Source organism: Condylura cristata, unplaced genomic scaffold (genome assembly GCF_000260355.1).
Source record: "Condylura cristata isolate star-nosed mole 26May11 unplaced genomic scaffold, ConCri1.0 scaffold00003, whole genome shotgun sequence".
Taxonomy (NCBI): Eukaryota; Metazoa; Chordata; class Mammalia; order Eulipotyphla; family Talpidae; genus Condylura; species Condylura cristata.
The window spans coordinates 70,626,273-70,643,053 of record NW_004567104.1 but is presented as its reverse complement, the minus strand read 5'-3'; the positions used below and the strand labels follow the sequence as shown (position 1 = coordinate 70,643,053).

Below are 16,781 nucleotides of genomic sequence, written 5' to 3'. Positions count from 1 at the left end.
TTATATATATAGGACTGGGATACAAGCCAGAGGTGCAGGGGCGGTGGGAGGATTCACCAGAGACAGAGTGGGGAGCAGAATAGGCAGATAGATGAAGTACACTGCTGATGGTTGCAGCGGGTGGGTCAGGTGAGGTCTGCCACGCTATGTGGGTCACCTCTGTGCTGGGGAATCAAACTCTCACTGAACGGCTGTGGCTTCCTTGCAGTGCTGCGCCCTAACCCGCTGAGCCACCAGGGAGGCCCAAAAGTTCAATTTCATACACAAAATGTTTGATTCACTATGAAACCTCCAAATGGAAACAACAAGTAAGTAGTTAATTATCTTGACCTAGAATTAAAAAGAGAGTAGTAGTAGAATTTGGATGGTAGTTTAATCCAGGAAGAGGAGGTGTCTCTTCCGTAGAGAGACTATGTTGAGACTTAACACAAGAAACATAATTGTGGAACCTAACAAAGGACAGCAGAGAATTAGGTAAAGTTAGAAAATGAGGCAAATGGTGTCCTAGACATACAGAGCAAACGTGCCTCAGGGCCAAGGGTGTAGTGCCCCGAGGTGATCCACAAGGCACAGCTGACCTCTCCTGACCCGGCCGCTGCTCCCCTCATGAGCCATTCTTGGGGTGGGCCAGCCTGTGGGTTGTGGTGTGGAGACCTCTGCTCTTAGCTATTATAGAGTAGTTGTATGCTGATTCCTAATTTACAGATGGAGAAACTAAAGTATTTTTTTTTATTATAACAGTTCATTTTTGCATCATTTTGTGCCTTTTTCCATCTCAGTTGCAATCAAGATGACATTTTAACAATAAATACACACAAAAATAAAAATGTTCATTGCATTGAGCAACAATAAAGAAGAGTTAAACCAGATAGAAAATAGAATGGTTATTGAAAAAAGGAAATTGAAATAGTTGACATGTAATTATATATATATTTAATTCCATCTTTTTTAAATATTCATTTTATTTATTTATGCATACAGCATCTGGGGTATAGGCCAAAGGTGTGGGGGTTAGGGGAGGTGAGAGGATTTATCAGAGATATAGTGGGGCACAGAAGAGGTGGATCCACAGAAATACTCTGCTGAGGGGAGCAGTGGGCGAGACAGGAGAAGTCTGCTGCACCATGTGGGTCAGCTCCCTGGCCTGGGTCAAACTCAATGCTGAGACTTTAACCATTGCAACCTGAGAGGCCCTATACATAATTTTTAGCACCCTCAATGTGCTGGGTACCAAGCCAAGGAAGAGTAAGGCTTTTAGCGCTATTGAAAAACTGTGTACTTAACTCTTCCTACAAATGTATTCTTGTAAATTCAAATGACTAAAATCTTATTTATTCTGCATGAGACATCTCAGGATACACTGCTTGCAGGTCCTCCAAGTTGTGTGATGTGTGTGAGCGTTCACCATGCAGATTAGCTTTGAAGACCCTCAGATCCTTACAGCATAAAGGTCAAAACTTCATTGAGATGAGCACCTGACTGGTATAACAAACACGACTTTGGCTTACAGGGATGAGAAAGATTTTGAGAAGTGAGCAAATAAGTTTGGTGGAAATTTATAGGCGGACTCTTCCATCGGTGCCAGAAAAAGCAAATGTTGTAGGAGATTAGAAAAAACAATCATCTGTGAAACAAGTGGAGAAGATCAAATTACATAAATAGGATTTTGCTTTCCAATTTCTAAAGATGCTTTAAGGCAGAATTGGATATTATAGCAACTGAAAAAGAAAGACATCTCTAATTCTGGGATTTTACTATATACTATTGATTTTTTGTAGCGATGGGGTAATTTTAACTACCTAATATGAAGTTAGGTTTTATGCCGCTTTGTCTTTCTAGAATGATGAGCAAAAGAGACGCGCAGCAGGAAGTGAAATGAATCACTCTCTAAGGTGTCTCATTCCTTACTCCCAACTGAGTTGGCAAAGGTTAGCACACTATTAAAATTCAAGTTTTTGCAAATGTATTTCATTGGTAGTCAACTCAGTTGAAGTATATGAGTTTTCAGCAATTATTCTCACGGATAGTCTGAGTGTTTGCCAAAGAATTCTCTGCTTTATTTGGAAAAATAATTCAATCACTCCATGCTAGATGGAACCTGAGTTGCTTAACGATGACAAGTTAAATGAGAGGAGAAAAAGAAGATAGTTTGAGACAACAATCTTCATGGTAACTTTGAAAACTCAAAAAACAGAACAAGGCAATAAAAGAGCCTCTCAAGGCCCTCCCTGGTGGCGCAGAGGGTTAAAGCACAGCACTGAGAATCTGGAGCCGCTTCCGCATGAGTTCGATTCCCGCCTGCCCCGGACGTGACCACATGGTGTGACAGACCTCTCCTGTCTCCCTGCTGCTCCGCTCAGCAGTGTACTTCGTCAATCTGCCTGTTCTGTTCCCCACTCTGTCTCTGGTGAAGCCTTTCACTGCCCCTGAGCCTCTGGCCTGTACCCCAGTTCTGTGTGCACAAATAAATAAATCTTAAAAAAAAAAAAAAAGAGCCTCTCAAAATCTTTCTTATCCCCGATAGCCAAAGTCAAGTTCATTATACCTGACAGGTGCTCAGGTCAATGAAGTGTTGACCCTTATGCTGTAAGGACCTTAGTGCCTCAGTGGTTGTATTTGGATAATTCATAAAATAGGTAAAATAAATTCATAAAATTCATAAAATACAGACATCGTCAAGGCAAATGTTATTGCCTTGAATAGTCATTTTCCTCCCCACTGGGTTAGCCAGGGATCATGTGATTCTGGGAGCAGGAAGGACAATCTCCTGGACTGAGTACTGTGGTTCCTGCCGATTTTGAAGAGAAATGTACCTGGGTGGCTAAATTGGTTCTAATTTCTACCTCATACAGTTGTTGAGCAAGAATGAAGTGACACCACAATTTTAAACATTTTACAATAATAAATACTCAACAAAACAACTGCAAATGTTTTGGAGGGAGATGCCAATACTGTTTGAGCACATTGCTGGGTGAGAATTTACAGCCTTACTCAAAATCCCCACAGTCAAGCTAGGAGAAGGTAATTCATTATCTTGCAAGGTACATAAATCACTTTTTTAAAGATTTATTCATGCATATGAAAGCTGTGTCAGCCAGAGGTGCAAGGCTGAGAGGATTCACCAGAGGCAGAGTGGGAAGAGCAGGAGAGGCAGATAGGTCTACTGAGTGCACTGCTGATGGGGCGCAGCAAGTGAGACAGGGTTTGCTTCCTGGCTGGGGATCGAACCCGTGTTGCAGTGGCTGCCAACAGCTTCACAGTGCTCAGATTTAACCCCTGGGGCCACCAGGGAGGCCCATCCTGGCCAAATCTTTGGAGGGAAACCATTTGTATTGAGAAAAAAAGAGCTGCAGAATCATTTACATGAACCATTATAAACAGCAGTTCAGAATGCTTGAATGTGTTCAGATATAATTACAGTCTAGGTTAATTAGTGACTTGCATGACCAGACATGCACAGGACTGGGGAGGGTCTGTGCCACCCCAGCATAGTGAGGGTATTAGACATAAACACGGCTGGGGGAAGGGAAGGATAACAGAGCATCTCCCCACTGTAACTCAGCTGAACTCACATCTCCTGTCAATATGTCCCACAGCAGCTGCTCTGGAAACTTCTCCTCCCGCTCCCTGGGAGGCTACGTGAGCTACCCAGTCTCCTCCTGTGGCTCTTCCTACCCCAGCAACCTGGTCTACACCACTGACCTCTGCTCTCCCCGCACCTACCAGCTGGGCACCTCTCTCTCCAGCGGCTGCCAGGAGACCTGCTGTGAGCCCTCCAGCTGCCGGAGCTCCTGCGTGATGTCCAGACCCTGCCTGACGTCCTGCTCCCGCCCCAGGACCTCCGTGCTCTGCAGTCCTTGCCAGACGCCTTACACTAGGTCGCTGAGCTGTGGGTCCAGAAGCTGCTCCTCACTAGCTTGCGGCTGCAGTGGCTTCAGACCCCTGAGAGTCTGTGGCTTTCCTTCCTGGACTATGGGTCCCCACTCTGCCCCTCAACTTGTTTGACATCTATGAGTTGTTGAACTTCTTGCTACCAGTCATCCTGTAGACTCAGCTTCTGCTCTAAGTCATCTTGTTAAGAGATCTGGACTGGCCCCTGGGTTCATTCCCTGAAAGCCAGCCTCAGCTATTATCTGGCTACAGTCTGTTTTCTACTACCTAGATGAATGATAATTAAAGAACATGCCTATTAACATTGAAATCATTTAACTCACAGTGTATCAACACTTTCCTTCTCTTGTTTTCTACCATTTCTCCTGTTACTTCTCTAGTTAAAAATGGAGCAAAAGATCTTTGTTTTCCCTTAAAATAAACTCCTTGAACTTAACTCAGATCACAAATCATCCTGTGTGTGTGTGTGTGTGTGTTTTTTAAAGGGCCCCTCCCTGGTTTTGCAGCTGTTTAGAGGGCAGCACTGGAAAGCTGGCTGTGGCCACTTCAGTGTGAGTTCACCACGCCAACCCCAGGTGACCCACATGATGCAGCAGACTTCTCCTGTCTCCCTGCTGCTCCCCTCAGCAGTGTACTCCACCGATCTGCCTGTTCTGCTCCCCACTCTGTCTCTGGTGAAGCATCTCACTGCCCCGGCACCTCTGACCTGTCCCCCAGTTCTGTATACATAAATAAAAATATTTTTAAAAATGACTGTTGGAAATTCCAAACCTATTGTTCTTGGTTCTAAAGGAATTGTTTAATCTAAGGAGAATCCCTTGGCAGGATTCTCTGTATTAACATACAAAGTATTTTTCCTACAATTTTTGGCAGATAGAATCAGAGATTAGACAGGGGATTATTTGAAATACGTCTGTGCATATATTCTGCCTAAACAGGACCCCTTAAAAGGTTAATTTACTAATGGATCTATTCCAGGAAGGTAGATTCCAGAAATAGAAATGATGCCTCCACAAGTACTGGCCTGGTTGTTTTGGATGAAGAAACTGTCAAAATGCTTTTCAAGAACCCCTTGTGTTGACTTAGCGTCATAATGGAATTTCGTGGTCATGATATTCTCTAACTGCAATAACTGGTATCATGAAGCCATCACCTTTTTTTTTAATGATTTATTTATGCATAGAGAACTGGGGTACAGGCCAGAGGTGTGGGGGGTGAAAAGATTCACCAGAGATGGAATGGGAGCAGAACAGGCAGATTGACTGAAATACACTGCTGAGGGGAGCAGCCTGCTTGTAAGGAGAGCGGCCGTGCCATGTGGGTCAGCTCCCTGGCCGGGAATCGAACTGATGCTGCAGTGGCTGCAGATCACCTCACAATGCTGTGCTTTAACCTGTTGTACTACCAGGGAGGGCCCATCTTAACTGTGGATGCAATTATACATGTAATGAATTTATTATGATGAAAAAAGTTATTTATTTATTTTTTATTTTTTTTATTTATTTGTGCATACAGAAATGGGGTACAGGCCAGAGGCTCAGGGGTGGCGAGAGGCTTCACCAGAGACAGAGTGGGGAGCAGAACAGGGAGATTGAGGAAGTACACTGCTGAGGGGAGCAGCGGGCGGGTCAGGAGAGGTCTGCCTCTGGGGCAGGCGGGAATCGAACTCATGTGGAAGTGGCTTTAGCTTCTCAGTGCTGTGCTTTAACCCACTGCGCCACCAGGGAGGGCCGAAAAAAGTTATTTCTTATAATGTGCTTAAGGCCCTCCATCTTGTTTGGCTACCAGCGACCATCTGTTCTCACAGAAGTAACCTGAGAACTCCCAGAAATGCAGTAGTATCATAAGAAGAGGATTTATACTGGGGGGAGGGGGCTTCATCACTTGGTACCTTGGGCATGTGGGTGTGATAACCAGAGCATAGCAAATTCTCTTGTTTGGAGGAGTGCAGTCATCTATAGTTCCAAACTCACACGTGGAACCAAAATATGTCAGGTGTAGGTAACCCAATGTTCATTAAATCCTTCACAATTGTTTCCGTCCCCTCTCTTCTCCCCATGAAAACTGGATTTTGTGGGCCTCCCTGGTGGCACAAGGGGTTAAGTCTTAGCATCACGAAGAAGCTATTACCAGCCACTGCAGAATGTTTGATCCCTAGCCAGAGAGGTGACCCACACGGAGTAGCAGACCTCTCCTCACCTCTGGCTTGTACCCCAGTTCTTGTATGCATAAATAAATAAATAAGTAAATCTTTAAAAAAAGAGAGAGAGAGAAAAGAAAAAAGACCTTGGATTTTGTTTGAGTAACCCTCTTTCTTTACAGAGTCTCATTCCTTTAAATGGATACAGCTGGTCTCCAGTTTAGGGGATTGAATCTGGCCATTATAAGGACACCTAAATCCTAAATCCCTACCAAAGATGACTGGCGTGACATGGAGTGTGTGATTTGACTTCAACCATTGAGAAATACGTGAAGAGTTACTTCCAATCAAGTTCTTCCTGTGGAGGTTTTTGAAACCTCTGCTCCTCACATCCAGAGACGCTGCAGCCATCTTGTGTAATGCAATTGACTGGAACATTTGCAATATGGCGGAGGGCAAAACAAAGGGAAATGTGAAGGAACAGAGCAAAGATCTTTCTATTTCTGGACTCTGGGAGCCAATACAACTTCTTGTCACTTAACCAAACTTGAATTATAATATCTGTTGCCTGTAGCAAATGTTTCCCTAAGTGAGACATTGCTTTAAACCCCAAAACAAGCTGCTTTAATATAATGTTCAAGACCATCTGCTTCCCACCTCTGCCCCCCAGTCCCTCTCCCACCATGTCCACACAGATAAGCTCCACAGACATGGACTCCACAATGCCCGCTACTTCCATTCTTTGAACACATTGTGCAGAACTGAATTCTTAGAAGTCTAGTATTTCCATTAGGAATGTCTTAATTTTTATCCTTCAAAATCCTCTCCTCTCACATTCTCTCTCTCTTTCCACAGTCTCTGTTAAACATTCCCTACACAATGCTAACAGTATAAATGATTACATTTTTGATAATTACAGTCATAATGTTTAATATTTAATTTCAAGAATAGTTAGTTTAATAAGTACCATTATAATTGGTGTTTATGTATCTGTGTTACCTCATCAATGAACATAACAGAATCACATCTAAGAGAATCTGGCAAGTTGTAAATATTCAATAATAGTTAATTTAACCTTTTTATTCATTTGTTTAATTAAATGAGTGAAATGGAGTGATGGTAAAGGTCTTCAGGGTAGATGGTGCTAATAACATGCATTCATTTTTCCTGGTTTAACTATTAAAATAAGCTAGATGTCATCAGTATCAAAGTATTAACCCTTTGGTCACCATTCTTATCAAAAATGATCCAACAATTTCAATGGCTTATTTTCACAACTGCTTATTTTCAGAACAGATGGCAGAACTGCAAAATATATTCATATATTTTTTAACTACACAAAAGCAGAAAAGAATTTCTCCAAATTTCACCTTACTAGTAGATCAAAGTGCATCTGAGGTAAGGAGCAAAATCAAGTGCATAATCACTATAATCAACCATGACACCTTCATATCCAAGAAACAATGAGACAAGGGTTGAGGAATATGGTAGTAAGTGGTCAGATGGTTGCCATGTAATGGATAATTCTTTTTACCAATAACTGATCATTAGAGCTATACAGGCACCATGTAATTCTCCAACTTGTTTTTTCTTTTTGACAGTTTGAACTAGAGTCTGATATAATTGAATTGTAAATTACCAGGAATTATACTAAGAAACAAGATAACTGCGAGACTAGATCAACAAGGGGCTGTAGTGATGGTTCAGAGGGGTTGTGGTGGTGGGAGATCTGTGGGGACTACAGCTGAGAGGAGAAATGAAATGTTCAAAAATGAACAACTATGTAAGAAAATTAATTAGTTAATTAGAGAGAGAGAGACTCAGATAAGAAATGATGTCAGGGCCCTCCATGGTGGCACAGCGGGTTAAAGCACAGCACTAAGAAGCTGAAGACACTTCCGCATGAGGTGACCCACATGGCGTGGCAGACCTCTCCTGACCCACCCGCTGCTCTCTTCAGCTGTGTGCTTCATCAATCTGCCTGTTCAGCTCCCCACTCTGTCTCTGGTGAATCCTCTCACTGCCCCTGTACCTTTGGCCTGTATCCCAACTCTGTATGCATAAATAAATAAATCTTTAAAAAAAATGAAAGAAATGATGTCATAGGCAAATCATATTACTATATTATAAGATAATTTATCATCAGAAACAAAACAAGATGACAACTGATCCACAGGACATTATCATTGTCATTATGTCCTAATTTTCGGTACTCCATAATCTAAAACACTTTTTTTCTGTAGACATTACAGCCTCAGAAGGATTATTTTGTATTTGACATATTTTACAGAATGTTATATCTACAGGAATTTGGTTATTCCCCTCCACACACTCTTGGGGTATGTTATTGACCAGAAAAAACATACTTTCTATTTATTTTCAGTTACTCTCAAACACAATAGAAAATTTTATTTAAAGTTATGATTTCTAGTAGTATACATGATTACCAATAGCCTGCCACCTTCAGTCACTGGTTTGTCCTCTTAAAATTTCCATAGCCAAACTTAATAAAAATTAAACTTCTGAAATGGAAGTGCAGATTTTATCCAGTAGGTAAATTTGACAAGATGCCATTTAATCTATTTTCCAAATCTAGGACACTAAGATTCTGATAGGAAGTCATAGAATGTGACAGCTGAGAAGGATCTTAGAGATGGTCTCTTCTAAACTTATTATCTAATGAGATATTCAGAGAGAGAGTGGCCTGTCCATGTTCATGCAGTAAATTAATGTTACCCACAGGCCAGAAGCCAGGTTTCTTCACTGTCGGCCTAGAATATTTCCATTGTTCTGTGCTTTATCTAAATGAGTGACTTCTTGGTTTAAAAAGAGTAGATTTAAAGTGACTTGGGCCATTTGGCCTATGCTTGGTTAATGAGATAAAACTAAGGCAAAGAGAAAGGAGAAAAATTCTGGGAGAACTAAGCTGACTTGTATTACTTAAGGGCGACTTTTAGCTTCATGCTTTACAATAATTGAAGTAATGAGAAGCTCATCACACTCATAATATCAAATATAAAATCTATATAACAATTCAACTTTATCACTATCAAGTGTCAAGTTCCTGACATGGTTGACAGGATGACTAAGTCTATAGTGAAATAACATAGACAATCCAACCCATCAAAGAACAGAATGTAACATTGATAGACACAAACAACATGATATCCAGTTCCAAAAAAAAAATCTATGTCTATTTTACCTTATAATTTTATATCAATTTCAGGTTAATGCTGCCTGAGAAGTGTCTTGGTCTCCATTAAGATCCTGATCAGAAATGACTACTACTTTTATTCTTTTATTGCTCAATATATGGCGAACAATCTAGTACTTCAAGTATGTCTCATTTAACCAGTAAAAAAATTATGAGTGGCCCTCCCTGGTGGCGCAGCGGTTAAAGCACAGCACTGAGAATCTAAAGCCACTTCCGCATGAGTTCAATTCCCGCCTGCCCCGGAGGTGACCACATGGCGCAGCAGACCTCTCCTGACCCGTCCACTACTCCCCTCAGCAGTGTACTTCGTAGATCTGCCTGTTCTGTTCCCCACTCTGTCTCTAGTGGAGCCTCTCACCACCCCTGAGCCTCTGGCCTATACCCCAGCTCTGCATGCATAAATAAATAAATCTTTAAAAAAAAATTATGATTAACACAACCATATTTTTTATTTAAAAATTGAGAAACTGAGGCATAGAAATGTAAGGGAAATTCTCAAAGTGATTGAGGCTGTTGACTAAAAATCCTGGCACTCTGACTTTGGACCACTTATTTTTGTTTCTCCAAAGCAAATGTTGATATTTTAACCCTCTGGTGGTCAGGAGGTGCCACTGCAGCTATGATCTTGTTTACGTTTGAAATACCAAATCAGAGAGCTGTTCAACCATTTCCTAGTAAAGTATCGAGTCATTCTCATTCTAAGCAATTGGGTAACTTTCTACATATTTCTCAAGAATACTAGGAGGCAAAGACGCCATTAACATTACTCAAAGGCCTGCGAAGGTAGTACTCTGTTTTTAACAGATTGCGTGGAAACATTGGTTAGGTGACCAGCTGTCTCCATCTCCACATTTCCATATAATTGGAAAGGAAACTCTATAAATCAAGCACCAGCCAAAATCTGTATTAACTCACTGAATCAAAATTGTACACCAAAACACCTATTCAACATTTCAGTAAGTAGAATGTGTAAGAGCTAATGCTTCATCTCAAAGAGAAAAGAACTCAGGAAGTGGCCTCTTTCACGAACGAAAAAGCTCATATAGCTACCTGACATTCGGAAATTTGAAACTGCACGTCTGTTCACGAACTTGCTACCTGTTGTGAAGTTAATAAGAAGGCTGTCTGCTGGACACCACTGCGTGAATGCTTGTCCAGAAAATGCCCTGCCTTAGCCGCTCAGATTTTGCAATGGGACTCTGCTGACAGTGAAAAGTGGTGACTTTTTCATGGTAAAAGCTTTTTAAAATATGTCTACATACAATCAAACATTATTTTAGAATAATTGACTCAGCTGGTGCCATGCTAATAACAGCGTTCTTAATGATCTTGTTCTGCTTTCAAAATGGGGTAGCTGAAAGGTAAGCCAGCTTATTTCTTTTTTCTAAGCTTTGTACCTTTGCCAATTCCTGGAAATCATAGGTGTGCCAAGGTTTCAGAACTGTGCTCTTTTCTGACATATGGTTACAATTTAACACATTTTTATTCAGCACTTTTATGTTCATTAATTTTTCAAAATGCATTTATGGGACTTGTGTGATGTGCTAGCCTATGCTCAGTGTTGTAGGAGAGAGTGAGGACATCAAGGTGCCTCTTGGCTCCCTGGAAGTCACAGCGTAGTGTAAAGAAACAGTAAAGAAACAATTCTAATCACCATAAGATAAGTCCCATGTAGGATAAATAAATAGACCTTGAGGATGGATGGATCTTTTTTTTTTTTCCCAAATAGGGTGACAAACGAAAGTCTCTGTAAGAAGGTAACTCTAAAGCTGAGATACAAAAGATGAAAATAGCTGTACCAAGAGCAGGAGCAGGCAGAGAATGGATAAAACATGCAGGCAAATGTGTATGAAAACTTCGGAGACAACAAACACTTGACAAGGTCGAGGAATTGAGTAGAGACTCTTAAGAATGGGTCACATTGGGTAGAGAGAAAGGACACAATTTAGGGATAGAAAACTTGGAAGCAGCCAGGTCTTGCTAGGTGCTGTAGACCAGGCTTAGGGTGACTGATCTTATTCTTAGGGCAATTTCAGTCCATTTAATACTTTCAAGCAATACGATCATAATTCACAGTAGAAGCGCCTCTGAATAGTAATAAATGCAAAGGGGCCTAAGAATTAAATGGGTTGGGATAGGTTCTGGTAGAAGATATAAAGGGATCTTTCTTTGTACAAGAATGGTCACTCAAAATTATAAGAATGTGTATGTGTGTGTTGCAAAGATATTGTACTCCAGTTTTGAGTGTACAGTCTGTCAAGTGGGATGTTTCAATTATCCTTTGAAATAATTAATATCCCTGTATTTCACAAATTAGGAGGTTTTTGGTTTTGTTTTGATGTGTTTTAAGAGCAGTGATTAGTGCCTGAATGTTCTTTGTCTTTCTTACATGGAAGAAATGCAACCCAGCTTGCTGAGCTCAGGATAGGTGTTACAGTATGACAAGCTTAGCTAAGTCAATGTAGAGTATGTTCTAGAAGCTATGCTTGCAAATGCTCTGCATAGGAACCCAAGTTCAGCATGCTAAGGTCATGAATGGTAGATCTTATCACCTCTCTATAGTCAACAACAAAACACAGAACACAGAACAAATAAAAATGAGAAGCATATATGAGAGACAGCCTTTGAGAAGCACATGTGGAAGTGAACATGTCTTCATATAATGTCACAGTAAAATATATAAAATCACAGCAGAGAATGTGTCAAAATCTATTGGTCATGTGAGGAAGATACAGATGACCTCTGACTACAATGGTTTGATGGGTGTGGTTTTGACTTTACAAAGGTAGAAAAGCAGTATTCTTAGCAGATACCAGAATAGGGTGGTCTCATGATACAGCTGCCTTAGCTCTCAGTCTACATTTTTAACTCAGTATATTTTCAGTTTGCAAAGATTTTTTTTTGGGGGGAGAGGAGGTTAGAACCCCACTGTAAGTTGAAGAAGATCTGTCATAATGACTTCTAAATAGAATGACTTGTCCTTCAATAGGATGAGGAAACAGAATGTTAGCTAAAGTGAAAGCTATTTAAAGGACCATATCCACATTTGTTATTTGGGTAAAAATAAACTTCCTTCTTCTTGCTAAGGGTGTGGAGTCCTTTTCTCACACCCTGATCAAATGAAGAGCCTGGGATCTGAGGAGAACAAGGGTGGTCAGCTTTGGGTCTGCTTCTGGCCCTAAAAGTCTGTAACATATTTCCACATCCTGACAAGATGACATCTCTAAAAACTCTAGTGTCGTATTCAGTGGGCTGCTTTGACATGTTTCTTCTTATTCACTTATCAACGTGGAGAGTCGTGGTGACTAAGCAAAAAAAGAAAAAAAAAATGCTAGCTTGGGTGGCCTGTTGGGACTCATATTTGACAAACGCCGCCCTGATGACTCAGCTTTGGGGCTGCCATGAAAGCTATTTTGAAGATTCAAAATGGGGACTTACTTTGTTAATAAGACGTCATCTTCATATATAACGAAACAAAGTGCTAATGAGATGTTACCCTTCAAATTAGCTTAAGCGATGAGGTAGAAAGGAGTTCTGAGAAGCCAACACCCAGTTTTCCCAGTATATAATCTCCCTAGCAAATAATTTGCTCTTCACACCTGGTTGGGTCCTTAAGCGCGGCTTCAATGACGGGTTTTGCCAATATGCCAGCGTGCCGCGGGTACTTGCTCAAGGGCGTCTACGATGCTGCTCCGCTCTCTGCCATCAGCGTGGGTCAGGAGTCAAGTCCTGTGAGTTTTGAAGATGGGCTTTTTCTACCCAGCAGCTGCCATGGCAAAACCTGGATCCTGGACAACTTTCAGGGAACCTGTGGTGAAACCAGCAGCTGCCAGATGAGCAACAGTGGACGGGACCTGTGCACAGAGGGCCGCCGTTTGCAAAGTGCCTGCCGCCCCACAGCTGCTCAGGGATCTGGTTGCAGCTCCATGTCCTGTGAAAGAACAACTCGCCAGTCGGGAAATTCCGTAGAAGTGCTGGAGAGCATTTCTCAGTCTTACCAGTCAGGAAGCTGCCCACCGCGGGGATTTGCGGGCCAGAGCTGCCAACCTCTGATCTCCATGGCCAAGGGCGGGCCTTCCAAGACGCACATGTCAGAGAGCTACCAGTCAATGGAATGTGAGTCTACCAAGTGCCAATCCCAGAGCTCTACATCCAGCTCCTGCAGGCCGCTGGTCCGAGGGGCGCCAGGATCACGACTCCTGGAATCTTCTAGCACTTACCAGAAGTCTTGCTGTGTCACTGGTGGTTTGTAATTGCCTAATAGAAATGTGTAGAAAGTGCCGGGGAGGTGATGTCTTCTAATTGGGGTGAATTGATTTCTGAGCTCTTGAAGGCCTTTTATTTCTGTAAATACAAATGATGGTACATGCTATTATTGTGAGTGGATGAACATGTCTTCTACTTCCAGAGAAAAGACATTCTGTTGTTGTTTGGGGCCTTTCTAGTGATAAATGGATACTGGAAAGTATGTCAATGATTTTAAGTCACGAAAACCCTGTTTGTTAGCAATCAGTAAGAGCTGCAACCAGAGACTAAAATGAGCACTTAAAAAGTCAGCAATTTCGTTACTGCTGGTTATTATCAAAAGAAACTCTTAACATTGGGAGCTAATCTCTAAACTAATGTAATAGTAATATCAGAAAACCCACTTAGGTCCATGAATTCTGCTCTATCAGAGGTTGTTCATGCAACTGATTAATGAGCCACATTGGAATCTGTGATTGGTTACTGCCCATCTGCTATTTTATCCTGCATATACCACACGAATCTTCAAGCTAACTACTGAATTGAACCCATTCTTTGTTTAGTTTGGTAATTTGGGATTTCATCTCTATGAATTTCAAAACCACATGGTAACCAAATCTTTTAATGGGAGGTGTACATGTTAACATTTCTGTTTTTCCTTTTCCTTTTTTGTTATTTCTCAAATCTTTTATGAACCTGGGAAATGTCCTTTGTATTAAATAAATTTACTTCACTTAATTATAAACTTGTTGCACATTGTTTTTATTTAATATTTTATGGGCTCTATAGGATATTCTCCACCCCCTCCCCCACTGGACAAAAATGTTTGGCAGGGAAGGAAGATGAAAAACATGTGTCATTGCTATCCTCTGGATTATTCAAACCAGAATAAAAAGACATATTTGTGGTAGTCAAAGCAGGGAAGCTAGCTCAACATGCAGGTAACAAAAAACAAAACCATGGAGTTAGAATGGGGGAAGATTCATTAATTTTGTTCCAGTGGCATGGCTATCCTGAAGTATTTTTCAGGGCTTAAGGTACTGAGTGGGTAAAAGGGTAGGTCTGAAGCCATCTCTGCTTGAGTCTGGCTCCTTGCTATGTGGAGAGGAGACTGCTTGAATCCCAGCTGCATGCAAGTTACTCAGCCACTTTCTACTTCAGTTTCTTCAACATCAAAATTAAGAAAGGAAAGACAGAGCCACTGTGAGACTTAAAAGGTTGATCAATTGTAAGTGTTCAGCACACTATCTTGTATATAAAACCTGTTCAGCGCAATTTAGCACCAGGAAGGGACAATTATTAACAACTACGTGACATCACACCCTTAAGCGCTTTTTGGACTGTCTGTGTCAATATAGACAAGAGACCTCATTTGATATTTTCTCCTTAGCCTCAGCCTTGATCTCACGAATTTGCTAGACTAGCTTTAACGTCAGAACACAGATTGAAAGATTCTCTTCATTAAAGACACAAAGGGGAAAGGAAATATGGAACTTGTCCCAAAAAGTCTACATAGTGCTCTCAGTGACTGTAGAAATGACTCAGCAGATCAATGGTGCAAAGCAATGTCCATAAATGGAGGGATTTCTCCTGGCATGACCAGAAATACTCTTGGGGGGATTTGTGCAATACTGTTACTTACCCTTGACTCTTCGGTATGTGGATCACGGGACTGTGTGATTTTTCTCTTAGAAGTCAAGCACAGCAAATTTGAGAACAATTTGTTGCCTATGTACTATTATGGCAAGAGCCATACAATTATTCTTTTAAATTTAGCTCTAATTATTTATCAAGCACTATTTATATACTTTGTCATTTCACATGCAAACCACCCAGTTTGATAGTAGGATATTTTAATTCCCATTTTCTTCAGGGAGAATGATGATACATTAAAGAGTTTGCTCAGGATATTATAGGCAGTAAACGGGAAATCCAGAATTTGAATCCAGTGAGTGACACTTACAAGCTTGATCTGTAAATCCTAAAGTGCATTATAGGTGGGAACTAGGAACATGTCCCCTGCCTTAGAAACCACTTAGAGCCCTGGACTACCTTTCCCAGGCCATGGTGATTAATGAGTTGCCTAATGTTTAATGAAATTCTTCTGTGCCTTTCAAGGATGCTGGTAACATCAGAGCAGGAGGAATAACCCAGGGTATTTTATGTTATCAATAGTCCCACCATTGACAATCTCTAGACTGCCTGGCACCCCACCCCCAGACCTGAGAATGAAGAAAATGCCCTCTCTTGCACCTTCCCAAGCTCCATTTCCTTCTGTCCTATGTAATCTTGCTGCTTGGGGAGGCAGCTTCTCCTGACAGCTGACTCTGCTGTCCTCCAGATGTGGCACCACTGACTAATAAAACAGTTCTTTGAGGAACAACCTCATAGTTCAGAGTGTGGCTTTCTGAGTATGAGTGATTGACCCAGTTTGAAGGTGACGCTACCAACCGGATTCCATTTGACTTCTCGCTACTAAAACAGCTCAACTGTGAGGAAATTCTCCATGCAATATGGAGGGTCTTTGCAAATAAACATGTTTTGTTTGTTTTCTTGTGAACTTTGGAGAAGACAATCAGAGAACTAATTTAGTTGATTAGGTAGCTTATTTATAACCTAGGAATAAATGTTAGAAGTGAGTTAAGCAGCTTTCATTGGAGTGTGTACATATAATACTTTTTTCAATATCTTAGGAAAGAGCATTAACTTCAAATAATATAAACATGAAAGACACAAGGTGCCAGTGAGGGGCTCATATATGGGGTCAGATTCTTCGCAATATAAACTTTATTGTCTTAAAGTTCTTACTAATCCTGCAAATGATTTCTGTTTTTCATGTCCTTTTTATCTGCCTCTTTTTTGTTAAATAATAATCTTTTTGAAAGTTTTGTTTTATCTATCTATATACCACATATCAATGGAATCATATAAACAAATTAACTACATAAACAAACAAACAAAAAACCTTTAATCTATAAGACCAATTAGTGGTTGTCAGAGATAAAGGGTAGGAGGGAGATTCAATTGTAAATATGGCAGTAACAGGGTTTATTTATAAATATGGTGAAGGGTAGTATTGGGCTTTTACTGATCAACTTAATGTAGTATATATACATGTGTGACTTTTAGCAATACGTGCCTGCAACTTTTAAGTTTCATGATATAAGACCATCCTACCTCAATAAAAAATACTTAAGAAAATAATACTTTGGGCTTGTGGCAAGTAATAATGGTATGTAAAGACAGGATTTTGTTTAAAGTTGCATCAGGTTCATTGACACCATTCTTGAA

The 16,781-nt window shown here is 40.8% G+C and overlaps 1 protein-coding gene across 1 annotated transcript; it reads left to right on the top strand.

Annotated features, from left to right (window-relative positions):
* The first annotated feature begins 12,871 nt into the window (after positions 1-12,871).
* On the top strand, positions 12,872-13,498 carry LOC101622791 (keratin-associated protein 27-1). The gene has a single exon (XM_004675496.1). It carries the CDS (start codon positions 12,872-12,874, stop codon positions 13,496-13,498), a length of 627 nt encoding a protein of 208 aa, XP_004675553.1.
* The last annotated feature ends 3,283 nt before the right edge of the window (positions 13,499-16,781 follow it).